Source organism: Arabidopsis lyrata, assembly GCF_000004255.2.
Source record: "Arabidopsis lyrata subsp. lyrata unplaced genomic scaffold ARALYscaffold_8, whole genome shotgun sequence".
NCBI lineage: Eukaryota > Viridiplantae > Streptophyta > Magnoliopsida > Brassicales > Brassicaceae > Arabidopsis > Arabidopsis lyrata.
The window spans coordinates 17,082,390-17,097,046 of NW_003302548.1; the positions used below are offsets into that span (position 1 = coordinate 17,082,390).

The window sequence follows — 14,657 nt, forward strand, 5'->3', positions numbered from 1 at the left end:
GCTTCTCAAAACATATTTCAGTCAATTCTATGACGGATTCTATGACCTAGACAAGCCACCTAGTTATATTTGTTCTAGTTTATTTCCAAATAGAGTATGGAATATTAATGTTTACTTACCTGAAAGATCTAAATCTATAAAAAAGAGTTTTTATACAAAATTTTCTTCCACAAAGGCACAAATTCTAAACATAAAAATAGCTTTTAAAAAAACGTAAATATATCTCATTAGGGATACGTGCAACAAAATAGTCATATCCCTCTCTTACACAATATATTTTCCCACGCTAATTTAAAAAAGAAATCAAAGCTTTCATGAACAATTCAATTTGTAAATAAGAAAAAAAGAAAGTAAAATTACAAAACAGAGCACAGAACTCTGAAGAATCTTTGATCGAAAATTCTACGATCTTTGTTTGGTTATTTCTATGAAAGAAAAAAAAAAGTTTTTGAGAAGAAGAACTTTGAAAGCAGATCTAAATCCACCTTGTAGTATCTTTGGCTGCTACGATCTGATCTTTATGTAAGAAGAAAAGAAAAACTGTTCTTTGTTTTTCTCTTTTGTTTTTTTTGGACTAACAAAAGAGAAAGCAATCCAGAATCTTTGGCAAAGACTCACACTGTGATCAACAAAGTTGGTGTCTTTGTCATGAGAAGAAAACCTCTTCAAACTCTGCAACTGAAATTGGTTGCTTTCAATCTACAAATCTCTCAACTTTTTTTTTGTTTTCTTGGTTTTTGATAACCTATGCCGCAATACCTAAACAAGTAAATAAATCACTGATCAGAACATTTCGATGGCGATCAAAATGTATCATAAGTTAGAAATTCTATTGAGAAGAAGAACAAAGTTAGGTTTTTTTGTTACCTCTATTAGTTTGTCTATTTCCAACATTGTAGCTTCCATTGTAAACTTCTGAGTCATTTGCAGATGGGTCTGAACCTACATTGTCAATATCATAACCGTAAGAGCGAGACAAATTGTCTAGCTCGTGAGAAGACTGAGACGCTAGCTGCTGTTGTTGCTGCCACGTTGAGTCGCTGTAAACTGAGCTGCCTCTGTACAATTCCCCTATAGAACCTTCAAAACCGTTAAATGGGGACGAGGAAAGTCCAGAACTTGTCCTATAGTTTCTTCCATGGCCATTGTTATCATTACCAACAGCAGAAGAAGGAAGTCCCCAATTTCCTCTGTTGTTTTCATTCGGGACATTCAAGTTCCAACCGGGACCTGCAGTGTCGGTTCTGTTTCCCCATAAGTCTCTATTGTTCGAAATGTAAGGAGACTCAGTTCTATTGTGCCCGATTGGAGAGGTGTAACGGTTCGGGGAAGCACCGTTGAAGTAAGGGTTGCTTGGAATACGGTTATACCCAAATGTAGAACTTGTCCCATCATAGCTTGGATTCAAATTCAAACTCAACTCATGATTCAAACCGAGGCCGAAAGCAGAAACCGCATTTCTACCACTACCAATAATAGGACTAAACCGACCACCAACAGGGCCTAGATTGTTATAAAAACCAGGACCAGGAGCAAAGTTATTAAAGTAGCTATTAGCAGAAATCCTATTAGACCCGCCTCCATAGTTAAGACCGCCAGGAAGCGGGCTTCGGTTATTAGAAACAGGGGAAGTCTCCTTAGGTACAGCTCTTTTGACCTCGACTAGTTTCCCATTGAGCTCATGAAAGGTCTTGTGAAGAACCCTATCAACAGCATCATCTGAATCAAATGTGATGAAGCCAAAACCTCTAGGCCTCTGCGTGTTATGATCATACATTACGACAACATCAGCAATTGTACCAAACTGATCAAAGTAGTTCTTGAACTCCTCCTCGGTAATGCTAGACGGTAAACCTCCAACAAAGATCTTCTTTGTCCTTCCACCACCACCGCCATGGACAGGTGACATAAGTTGGATAGGACTAGCGTGTCGTTTTAGCACCTGCTGATCATCTCGAGGCACGGCCTTCTTGGCCTCAACCTGAAAAAACAAAATTGATCTTTACACTTTGAGAAACAAAACTAAACCAAACCAGAATCATTCAAAAACGCAAAATGCACAATGGAGAAAGTTGCAATAAGATCTTAAAGATCCGAACTTTTTTATTCTGCTGAAAGATTGAGAGATGATTCAAATCACTAACCGTGCGGCCATCGATGATGTGTTTCTCCATGATCACTCTCTCTGAGACACAAGGATCTGCAAAGACAATGAAGCCGAAGCCACGTGCACGTCCTGTGGCACGATCTCTCATGATCACAGCTTCAACAACATCACCATAGTTGCTAAAATAGTCTCTTAACCTTTCTTCATCTGTATCCCACGAAATCCCACCAATGAAGAGCTTCCCCAGATCCGATTCCATCTTCTTCTTCTTTTTTTGTTGCTTCTGCTCCAATTCAGAGAAACCCAAAAAAAAAAAACAATAATCGAGTAAGGAGAGAATCACAGCGAGAGATGAAATTGAAAAAATCGAAGACTTGAAACAACATACTTTTGTTGTCTGAAAATCTAAGACGGAATCAGATAAATAAAGTTGTTGTTGTTGTTGTCCTAATCAAATTGCGAATTTGGGTGATCTTCAAATCTGAAAAAGAAAGCATCACCAAATCACCAAAAACCCAGCAACGTGAAGAATTATTAAAGACGAGAAAGTTTTTTTTAAAAAATCACCATTTTTGGAGATGACCCAGATGAGGAAATGTAGAGAAAAAGATGAATAGAGAAACAGAGGATGTTTTGTTCATCCTATAATAATAAACAACATCTTCTCTCTCTCTAATCTCTAAGGCTTATTAAAAACCTTTCCTTTAAATTTATCTGTAAATGGTCTCCATTAAGAAGAGTTTTTTCTTTGATAATTAAAAAGAAAAGAGAGAGAACAATAGTTAGTCTCACATAACTAGGTATATGCATTGGTATATTTTATCTTATTTAATTTATTAAATTTTTATATATTTATATATATTAATTATTATGAATTTTTAATATGTTTGAAATTTATAAAATTGTTTTGTTTGGTTTTATCATACAAATTTTTAATTTTGTAAATTTGGATTGGTGACAAATTAACAATATTTGTTTCATATTGTATTCATTTAGTAGAAGATTATTCGAATTTGTTTTATGGATTTTATTGATTATATTTGTTTTGTAGTAAAATTTAATTTTTGGAAAGTATTTTTTGTAGTATGCATTAAATTCTAGTGTATATATTAAAAAATTTATTCATATTTATTGGTAAGATTTAATATTTAAATTTTTGAAATAATTATTTTTGGTAAGTTTAAGAATTTTATGTGTTTGACAATTAATATTAGAATAATCAAAATAAATATTACTAGGAAATAAAAGTGTTTGACGAAAGAGATAGGTCAATTAAAAAAAAAAAAGTTGAAAAAAATTGTGAGCAAAAGACTTGAGATTTGGCTTTTCTTATGGGTTAAGCATCTTTTTTTTCTGTGGGAGGATTTTGTAAGAGAAAGAAGATGATGACGACCTCTTTTTTAATAAACATTTTCAAATCTAAATATAGGAAAAAAAAATATACAAAATAACGATTCAAAATTCAATATGTTGCAATTTAGATAGTTGATATTAAATATAATTCTTGAATTAAGACTAGACTATTACTACTATCATGATCATGGAGACCCATAATATCCCTATTATTTATATGTTACCTAAAGATTTAAATAAACAATAGAAAAATTTTAGACTTTTTTTTTTTTAACACTTTACAGTTTTATAATATTGTTTAAAGTTGCGTAACTTTTATTCTTGGACGAATTCTTCCCAATATTTTTGTTTTCTCAAAAGAAAATAAATAATAAAAATGAGTCGATGATGACCAAATACCCTTTTTTGTTACAAGCTCTATGAATTTTGTAATCTTTCATTTTTCTTTGTTTTTTGTAAAAAAAATGTTTTTGTAACATTACCTTTCTATCATTTTAAGAATCAATTACCGGATTGGGCATTTTTCCCCAAAAAATTATCAAATTAGGTATGTCTGTCCAGCATTGCTGATTTAGGCATTTCTCAAACTAACGAAAAATCGATTTTACCCTTATCACATAACCAATTGATTGTCTTTCTCGCCGTGATTCTCTGTTCTCTCGCGTCATGATGAACATATGAAGCTACTCCGTTGATTGCAGGTCCATCGTCTCCTTCTCCGATGACCAACTTCGAAGAACACACACATAAGAGAGATACAAATATGTGATGACGACAGTTCGTCTCATTTTTCCAAGTTCGTTTAATTTTTTCCCATTGGGTTCACCAATTACTAGTTTTCTTAGGGTTTAATTTTCTGATCAATAGAGTTCATGATACCATTAGAGATGGTGGAAGCAGAGAACAGACATAAAATTGGAGCCCTTGGGTTTAGTCTACATTATCCCCTTAGGGTTTAGTATCCTTTATTCAAGACGCGATTAATTGAATCCACTGCGTTCACCGGAAGAGATGGTTCCAACGGTGGCGGAGACGAGTCGGAGGCGAAGGAGATGGTGTTCATGATATTTAAAGTGACGATGTTTGATGGAGTTGACAGAGACGGAGCGAGCAGAACAGTGAGAAGCGATTGTGGTGGTCGGAAAAGCTAGGTTGTTGTCGGAAGCAAAGGATGTTTATCGGATACAAGTAACGACGGTAAGAAGCAAAGGTAAGGGAAGACAGGGGTAAAATAGACTTTTTGTCTATCCTCTAAATGCCTACTTTTGGAAGTCCCGGCAACTAATACCCAATTTGAAATTTTTGGCCCAATAAAGGCCTAATTCGATAATATTCCCATCATTTTAAACAACAAAAACAGTCTAAATGTATATAGTAAACCAATTGTTATACTTAAGCTGTTAAGCACCTTAATCTAACTTAGTGGTCAGAGATTTTGAATTGTATCCTGACATCTTAACAAAACTTTACTGCAATTTAAAATAAAATAATAATTCGTTCATTGGAGGGATAATACAGGGACCTAAATACAACTTGTCTTGTGTGTAGGCAAATCCTAGCCTAATTAATGATGTTTATGGAGTATTTAAATGATGTATAATATAAACAATCATCAACTCATGAAAGTTGAAATATTTGGATTTTGTAGTACTGTGTTGACAGCAACAAAAATTAATGGAGTACTTTGACAATTTTATAGACAGACACTTTTTAGTTATTTCGTTCCTTATATATTTCTTAAATTGTTATTATATGTTGTGAATAAATCAGTAAAACATCAAAATTATTTGGGTTGACAGTGCATTTCCATCAAAATAATATTGAATATAGAATTATTAAATCACAAATAAATAGGAAACTTCTTAAGTATATAGATGGGAGAAAACGAGGGAGAAGAAGAACATAAATTAGAAGGTGGTCTAAATAATTATTTTCTAGGAAAAGTTTTTTAAATTAGAAATTTTATATGATTAATGATTAGTATTATATTGAAACAACTGTCTTTTTTGGTGTTACATACTTACATGATGGTGATGGTGATGGTGATGGTGGTGTGTGGTGTGATTATGTGAAGGACACCAACTTTTTGGAATTTTAAATTTTCATGCAAAGTTGTCGTTTTAAAGATTATAATATCTTTGTTTTTATTTTTCTTTCTTCATTTAAAATTGTTGCAAGCTTTATCAACTTGCAACTTGCAAGGACAAATCTTACCAAAAAAAAAAACTTGCAAGGACAAATTTTTATTAGATTATTGATCAAGGTTTTCTTCTTACCTAATTTTGTTATACACACCATTAATACATATTTCATACCGTTCATCTCTGATCGTTTTATGATTATGATACAAAATACATTTGTAATCGGAAATTCAACAATTTTTACGTTCACGCATTTTTGTAATTTTTATAAAGGGGATCTCATTATGAAAGACCTATTACTGGAATATTCATGGGGTAGAGCCAAAGAATGTGAATTGTACAAGTTACCAATAGTATTGATTAATTAAAAGAAGGAGCTCCGGTGTATAGAGAGGACCTCACCGTTTTAGAAGTAACCATAGAAACGATGGAACCCACTATTTATCCAATTCTATTTTTTTATATCAAGGGAATTTCTCCTTTCAAAGCAAAGGAAAATACCTAGCAAAAAATAGTGGTGGGGAAGGTTAGAGTAGCAAAAGCCATTGAAATTTTTTTTATACATTGGAATAATTCGTTTGGTTATTAATATCTTTCTTCATTTAAAATTGTTGCAAGCTTTATCAACTTGCAACTTGCAAGGACAAATCTTACCAAAAAAAAAAACTTGCAAGGACAAATTTTTATTAGATTATTGATCAAGGTTTTCTTCTTACCTAATTTTGTTATACACACCATTAATACATATTTCATACCGTTCATCTCTGATCGTTTTATGATTATGATACAAAATACATTTGTAATCGGAAATTCAACAATTTTTACGTTCACGCATTTTTGTAATTTTTAGAAATTTTGAGAAATATCTTTTCTAGTGTGTCCTTTTTAGAAATGAGTTTTTAAAAATGACTCTTTCCGCTGTCCTCATTTTTAAAAATGTCTTTTACTAAATCTGAAAATTTTATAAAGTCTTATAAGGTTTGTAAGGTGCTTCTAGATAGTAATACTATTCGGAAATTCGATCCAAGTATTTATATAGTTTTACAAAATATTTTAAAGGTTTTACAAAATATTTATAAGATATTTATAAGATTTTTATAAGGACTTTTACATACATATAAAGATAGATTATGTATGCATTTATAAGATTATACAAATATTTATGTAGATCTCCAATTTCTTTTATTAAGTTATTGGAAAGAGACATTTTTTAAATACGGTATTAGAAAAAGAACTTTTTTGAAATTTCATAATAATTTTGCAAAATTGTAAAAGTTGATCAATGTAATGATCATTACATAAATAGTTGACTATTTCGTAATATTGTATATTTTTTAAGAGCATTTTCAAGCTGTGAAACAGATGTAAATAGACATGACGTGTGTAAGAGTATATAACTGCTTAATTCAATCCAAAAAAAAAAAAAAATCTCTTCTCAAGTCCTCTTCAACATTTTGACAAAACTATATAAAACAAATAAAAGGGTTTATACAAAGAAGACCCTTCCAAAAGGCAACTTTTGCTAATTTATACATTATATTTAAAAAAAAATTAAAAGTAGATTTGGACTTTTCGTCGCGAAAACTTCGATATAACATATTATTTACCAAAATTTTACAAACTTATACGTCAGTGAAAAATAGTTATATTGCATAATATTTTGACTTCCTATGATTAATCAGCATTTTTAGAAGTAAATGGTAAATTTTTAGAAATTAGCGATTTTAAAGATTTTTGGTGTGTTTGCAAATTGTAAGTTAAAGTAATAAAGTATCAAACCGGGCCAAAATCTATGGACAGACGAATATGAGATGGTTAGGTGGTACGTTATATGATCATATTTATATCTATCACTTTCGTAGGTAAATAGAGAAAGCATGATGGTATTGAGAAGCATGCATAGTCACAAGATGGACAAAGTGATTTATGGTGTGGATGACTCGCAATTGGTTGAGGTGGTGGAAAGACTTAGAACATGGCCTTCTTTTTCTTCATCAGTACAATGAAACTAGTGCTCTGTCTCCATAGGATTAATTGAAGTGTGACAAAAAGTCTTCTTCAGTGTAGAAATAACTCTCTTCATTTAACAAGTTGATACAGTTTCATAATATAATAAACAGAGGGAAAAAAAAAAGAAAAGACGAAGAACAGATTCGATGATGAAAAATAAAAACAATCCTCAGTCTTTCGTACTGTTTTCATTTCTCATTTCATCATTTTTTGTATTCTTCAGCTACGGTACTTCTTTGATTTCTACAGAACCTTTTACCATCTCTAGCAACAAAACCATTGTGTCTCATAATGAGGTCTTCGAGCTTGGTATCTTCAAACCTGAGTACAGTTCCCCGGATGAGGATCGTTGGTATCTCGGTATTTGGTATAAGAAAATCTCCGAAAGAACCTATGTATGGGTTGCAAACAGAGACAACCCTCTCTCCAATCCTATAGGAACCATCCGCGTGTGGAATTCCAACATCCTTCTCTCTGACCAATCGAATACTGTTGTTTGGTCGACGAGTATTACAGAGGAAAGTGAGAGATCTCCGATTGTGGCAGAGCTTCTCAACGAAGGAAATCTCGTGCTGAGACAATCCAATAACAAAGATGGTGGTAATAAGGTTTTGTGGCAAAGTTTCGATTTTCCAACAAACACTTTACTTCCAGGGATGAAACTCGGTTGGAAGCTCAGAACGGGGCGTTATAGTTTCCTGACCTCTTGGAAAGATCTAACTGATCCGTCAAGCGGCGAATTTACTTATCAAATCGAAGCTGCACGTAGAACTCGAGGCTTTCCAGCATTGTTCCTTTGGTCTGGTAGATCCAAAGTGAAACGGGTAAGTCCATGGGACGGCGTAGTATCTCTTGGCGTGCCACGAAACCAACCTTTGACGTATATAACGTTTACGTTAACAGCGAACAAGGAAGAGGTCTCGTTTTCATTCCAGACGTCGGATAGTAAATACACATCCAGACTGACATTGACCTCCGTACAACAGCTTATGTGGAATGAAACATCCTTGAAATGGGACCTGTTGTGGCATTCTGTGGCTGAGGAATGCGATATCTATGGAATTTGCGGCCCTTACAGCTACTGTGACATATTAATGGCGTGTAAGTGTATGCGATGTTTTGAGCCCAAGGACCAGGAAGCATGGGCCTTGGAAAACAAGGGAGATGGGTGTGTGAGGAAAGCCCCACTGAGCTGCAGTGATGACAAGCTTATTGCAACACCTATTGGTAATTAAATTTGCTACGACCTTTTATCTTTTTATTTTATTTTATATACAATGTATTAAGAGCAACGTTCGTATTAAATTTGTTCATGTACAGAAAATATGTCTGGAGAAAACATAGTGGAGAATACGGAACTTCCATTGTTGAGTTTCGAAACCATATCCCGTGCCACAGATGATTTCTCTGTTTTTAATAAGCTTGGAGAAGGTGGTTTCGGTGTCGTGTACAAGGTACCGGATCAATTATATAAAGTACCGACACAAATTTGTATTGAAAAGAAGAAACATCACACTAGTTTTTATATAACTTAAACAGGGAATACTTGACGGTCAAAAAATTGCTGTGAAAAGACTGTCAAATACGTCAGATCAAGGCACTGATGAGTTTAAGAACGAACTCAAACTGATCACCAAGGTAGAACACCTAAACCTGGTTAAGATTTTCGGTTATTGCATTAATGGGGAGGAGAAGTTGTTAATATATGACTACTTGGAGAACCGAAGCCTCGATCTCTATCTCTTTGGTGAGTTTTTTGTTTTGTTTATGTTATAACAGTTCAATGTCTTCTATGACAAGGACACTAATCTGATCAAGAGTTTTTTTTATAATCTATTTGTAGACGAAACCCAAAGTGATAAGCTAAATTGGCCCAAGAGATTTGAAATTGTCATAGGTGTTGCTCGTGGACTCTTATATCTTCACGAATATTCGGGAACTCTGATCATACATAGGGACCTTAAACCAAGCAACGTCTTGCTTGATAAAGATATGATCCCGAAGATCTCGAGCGCGGATCTTTGAAAGGGGCAATAACAATGTTGAGACGAAACGTGTGGTCGGAACGCGGTAAGCGCAGTCAAAAAGATTATCATCATCATCTTTCGATTTATAACTTTGATGTTTAATCGTGTTATTTTAATTATGCAGTGGCTACATGTCTCCGGAATACTCGGAAGAGGGGACATACTCGGTGAAGTCAGATGTTTACAGTTTCGGGGTATTGGTTCTTGAGATCTTATCCGGTAAGAGAAACAGAGGATTCGCCGAGGCAAACGATGGTCTCAGTCTTCTAAGCTACGTAAGTTGATTGATTTTAGAGTCGATCTTCTTCTGTTATAGTCAAAAGCAACTAGAAAAGAAAAAGAAAAAAACATTCATAAATTTTACTAACAACTGCAGGCTTGGAAGAAATGGAGCAAGGGAGAGTGGGCATGTGTCATAGATCCCATGATAGATCCATCATCCGATGAAGTCAAACGGTGCTTCCAAATTGGACTACGGTGTGTTCAAGGTCGTCAAGAGGATAGACCAGTAATGTCTTCCGTCCTGTTGATGCTCCTAAGCCAAACGGAGATCATTCCGGAGCCAAATCCGCCAGGTTTTTATGGTGATCTCTGAAGCAATGCCGAGATCGGGGGTTTGCTTTTGACTTTTTTTTGGTACTGGTTCTCCGGTTAATTTTAATTGTCGGTTAAAGATGATGATTTAAATGGGAATCGTTGAATTTTAATGTAATGAGTTTAATAATCTGAAAGAGTATTTTCTGAAGGCCTTTTAACAAAAAAAAAAAAAAGAAAAAGAAGAAGAGAGTATTTTCTGAATACATAATGAGATTCAAATTTTGTGCAAAGTCCAATTATTAATATATTTCTTAAAAAATAAAAAATAAGAAGTAGAACTTGCAAAACTCAATGATAGGACTACTCACATATGAGCACAGTACACATGATCACAATAGAAGAAGAGGTCATGTGTTTGAATATAGATTCACAAAGGGTTTAGAGAAATCTCTTAAACAAAACTATGAAAAGATGAACAACCTTAAAAACTAGAAAATCGCCCAAAATGTTGTGCCTCTTCAGCTAGAATACATAGAATATATATTTATATATAAAGAGTCGGAATACTACGATTTAGAAAAAAGAAGATCTACAAAAGCCAAACCGATCAGTGTAGAGACATAACCTTATGGAGTTTCACGAGACATTTCAATCATTTAAATTAAAATGGGTATATATATTAGATTTAGTTAGACCTTAGTAAAAACACATTTTCATTAAAAAGTTACAAACAATTCAAGTTTTAATTGTTTCAAATTAACATCAGTGTTTGCTCTCATAGTTTGGTGTTGATACCTGGGTTACCAAAAAAAAAAAAAAGTTTGGTGTTGATCTACTCGAAGCTACCGGACCATCCTCCGCCACTGGTTCTTTTACTAATTGCTGCCACCGTTCAGCTCACGTTGCTTTTCAGAGATCTGTTCCGACGTTGAAGGCAATACGTTTTGGAGATCGCCTTCATCATTTTCCTCCGATACGGAGAGAACCATTTTACATTATTCTTTGTTGGGGAGCACTTTTTCAAATTCGCTCTGCCTTGAAGACATTACGAATTAAATGCCTTGGTCGCTCGCTTTTTATTGACATAAGAACTAACCCTTTTGAATGAGCATTTGGTTATTATCTTTGATAACCAAATATTTAACCTACTATCTTATATATCGCATGTTGTGTATGTTAGTTTTGTATTAATCCCGGACTACTAATTGACTCCGAATATACCGTATTCAAATTTAATAAAACCAAGGCCATGATAAAGCTTGAGAGATCCTACGTGAATGTGTCCGGAGAGTTCCATTTGTTTTTTAGAAAAATAAAAGAGGGAAAAAAAAAAAAACAACCAACACTATACTTTCCGGATCATATCGATAGAAGATCATGTATATGGGCCCAAGAAAGTTTGCAACTTGTTAAATACAAATTTTTTTTTTGTTATTTTCTTGTTTTTGACATTTTTTTTTTTTTTTTTTTAACAAAACTTGTTTTTGACATCTTTAGATCAACAAACCATGATCCATAGGTGTAAGTCGAACTTCGGTGAAAAAAGTCAAATAGACTTAACCACTTGACTAAAGACACGTTAACACTTTTTTTCATTTTATAAAAGTTAAAACATAAAGCAATATAATTTTACAAAACTTTCTCAAAGATTCAAATTAAACTACAGATTCTGTTGTATCTCATGGTTGGAAATTTGGAATCGGTAAAAAATTACAGCTCCAACCATAGGACAAAAATTAACAAAGGGTCATTGTATACAATCATCAAGAAACAATACGACAAGCTCCAGTGTTGTCATTGTTTTCGCCGTCTTCGTCATCATCATCTAATATCCCATCAAAGAACGGGTCGCAGAGGAGCTCAGCTGCAGAAGGTCTAGCTGTCGGCTGTGCGATGCATTTTTCAATAAATGCCTTAGCTTCAGGATCATTTACTTTGTTGAGAGCCTCTGGTTTGAGGCCATTGCTCACCCTTTTGTATATTTTGGCGACGCTATCACATTCGCTATAAGGAATCTCGAGTGCGACAAGCTCCAAAACGCACATTCCATACGAGTAAATGTCAACCATCTCAGTGTAGTTCTCCTCGTATAGCTCAGGAGCCATGAACTCTGGTGTCCCGAGGATGGAGTGAGCTAAATGGTTCTTCCCCACAATTGCAGCTAAACCTAGATCACCAATCTTGACCTGGTTTTCAATCAAGACACAAAACTCAATCAAACTAGCCAACAAACAAAAGACTAGAAAATATTTAGCATAATTTTAAGTAAGATAGGTTTTTGTACCTGGCCGATGTTGCCATTGACGAAGATATTGCTACAGTTGAGGTCTCTGTGGATGATGCAAGGCTCGTGAGTGTGGAGATAATCCAAGCCTTTGAGAATCTGTTTCGACCACTTCTTCAAAGCCCTCATAGAGACGTGTCTGTGCTTCTTCCGGTACTCTCTGAGGTTCCCGGAGGTACAGATCTCGGTGATGAAGTTCAAGGTGTTGTTTCTCTCGTCTCTCCACACCTTATAGAGGGTGATGATGTTACTGTTCTTAAGGTTCTTAAGCAACCTGACCTCCGAGTAAAGCCTCTCTGTCATGGCTGGATCGTCGGAAAAACATCTCAGTTTAACTTGGTTCCAAGCCACCTCGATGCCTTCTTCTTGGTCAAAGGCTCTGTAGACTTTCTTGACGGCGCCTGAGCCAAGAAGTTCGCCGTACCGACCGTATCTACCAGTCGGGTCGACCTCCACGAAAGACTCCGAGTCCTTGTCCTTTTCACTGTCATTGTCATCGGAGCTCGCACAAGTCATCTGTTCGTAAAACAGAGTCAGAATTCACAACGACAAAGATTTCACAGGTTTTAGTACTCCAATCTAAACGATTTATCATAAAATTTCAGATAAAAACCTAGAAATTCAGTTTTCCATGTACTAGTATCAAATCGAAGATTTTAAAAAAAACTAGATCGGTAACATGTATATAAGAACCCTAATAAACCGGAAAAACTCCAACTAGAACATACACACACACACACATTAAGAGATTGAAGAAAGAACACATACCATTTAAATCGCTTTAAAGCTGTTTTTGCTGAGCTTTTCGTAAAGGAGAAAACGTAACGGAGCGTGTTAGATTAGGGAAAGCTTTTGAAGACCAAAGAAACGGAAGAGATTGTGTGTGATTTTTAATATATACCAGTAAATATTCTTTCTTTCTTTTTTTTCTTTTGTTTTTCTGTGCTTATCTGGAATTGGACTCTTCAAGGGTTTACCAAATCGTTGACATCGAATTTATTAGGGAAAATATTAACATAATAATGAAATTTGATACCATATTATTTGAGTTAACATGGGAAAAAAAAGTTCACAAGTTAAAAATTGTAAAATTAATTGAAACAGATTTGGTCATTTTGTGTTTTCAAATTTTCTTTTGTGCTTTTTTAAAATAGAAAATAAAAATAAATTTTGGGGTTAAATTTTGTGTCAGAACTTAAAACGCATAAACTAGACCAGTCGGTTTTTATCAATTGGACGATCAAGATTAATTTAGAGAATTTTGGAGGTTTCTCAATCTATTAAGGGCTTGATTGGTTCTTCCGCTAACACCCTCCTAGCGGTTGCTAGCGGTCGGTTGCGGTTGTTAGCGGTTGGTACCAATCATAGAAACCGCTCCGTACCGCTTCAAACCGCTCGAAATCGCTAAATTCAAAAGCTTCTTCCCTCAAGCGTTTGCGGTTGCGAGCGGTAGCGGTTGGATTTAAAAAAAAAAAAAAAAAAAAAATCAAACGTTTACTTATAATTATTATAAAATATATTAATCTTATATATATCTTTCATCTTTGTATCACGTTCTCATCAGAAACCCTAATCAATATTCTAAAACCTTATTTTCTCAATGTCTTCCACCCAAACTGATGAAAATCAATTTGAATATTTTTTTCTTTCATTATATATTGCTTTTCTTTTTGATTGAATATATGTTTCGATTTGTTTTCTCGAATAGAAAATTACTTGCTTTTTGATTGAATTCAACGTTATTTACAGTTTGTCCCATTACTTGATACAATTTTTGGTGTTAACGACCCAGCATAAAGTACTATCTTATTATAAAATTTTTTTATTTTTGAATAATTATTTAGTACTTTATTTATGGTTTTAATTATTAAGCATGTTCAATTTTTCTAATATTATCATAATAATATATTGGTGTTTTTATTTCTTTTTTTTTGTAATATTTTTTATTTTTTTAGTCATTTTTTTATTTAACTGCTACCGCACCCGCTGGTTTACCAGTCATAAAACTTCCGCAAACGCATCCATTTTCAAACGCTAAACCAGTCGTTCAAAACGCTTGATAACGCTTGAAACCGTAACCGCCCGCTTCCGGAAACTCCCGCAATCGCAACCGCAACCGCTGCGTTTAAACCAGTCAGACCCTAAAACCACGAAGGCGGCTAGTCATGGGACGCATGTTTGACTTTCTTGTGAAAGTA

General features: G+C 34.2%; 3 protein-coding genes across 4 annotated transcripts; 1 reads left to right on the forward strand and 2 right to left on the reverse strand.

The window, feature by feature from the left end:
- Nucleotides 1-297: 297 nt before the first annotated feature.
- LOC9302176 (heterogeneous nuclear ribonucleoprotein 1) lies at nt 298-2,889 on the reverse strand. The gene is made up of 5 exons (XM_021015944.1): nt 2,675-2,889; nt 2,496-2,588; nt 2,145-2,390; nt 868-1,981; nt 298-759 (listed from the first exon to the last, which is right to left on the reverse strand). Exons 3-5 carry the CDS (start codon nt 2,364-2,366, stop codon nt 746-748), a joined length of 1,350 nt encoding a protein of 449 aa, XP_020871603.1. The 5' UTR covers nt 2,367-2,390; nt 2,496-2,588; nt 2,675-2,889; the 3' UTR covers nt 298-745.
- A 4,852-nt stretch (nt 2,890-7,741) lies between these two features.
- On the forward strand, nt 7,742-10,383 carry LOC110225794 (receptor-like serine/threonine-protein kinase SD1-8). Its single transcript, XM_021015794.1, is given in 7 exon segments — nt 7,742-8,838; nt 8,932-9,065; nt 9,151-9,358; nt 9,455-9,620; nt 9,622-9,681; nt 9,763-9,913; nt 10,015-10,383. Coding segments are annotated over 7 exon segments (2,019 nt in total). The 5' UTR covers nt 7,742-7,757; the 3' UTR covers nt 10,234-10,383.
- Nucleotides 10,384-11,786: 1,403 nt separating this feature from the next.
- Nucleotides 11,787-13,341, reverse strand: LOC9302177 (probable serine/threonine-protein kinase WNK11). Of its 2 annotated transcripts, XM_021015949.1 has the most exons (3): nt 13,228-13,341; nt 12,460-12,975; nt 11,787-12,361 (listed from the first exon to the last, which is right to left on the reverse strand). In XM_021015949.1, the coding sequence occupies exons 1-3, from the start codon at nt 13,228-13,230 to the stop codon at nt 11,939-11,941; spliced, it is 942 nt and encodes a 313-aa protein (XP_020871608.1). In that variant the 5' UTR covers nt 13,231-13,341; the 3' UTR covers nt 11,787-11,938. The 2 variants fall into 2 exon arrangements, with proteins under 2 accessions (XP_020871608.1, XP_020871609.1); XM_021015950.1 differs by lacking the exon at nt 13,228-13,341 and having other exon boundaries at nt 12,460-13,189.
- Nucleotides 13,342-14,657: the final 1,316 nt, after the last annotated feature.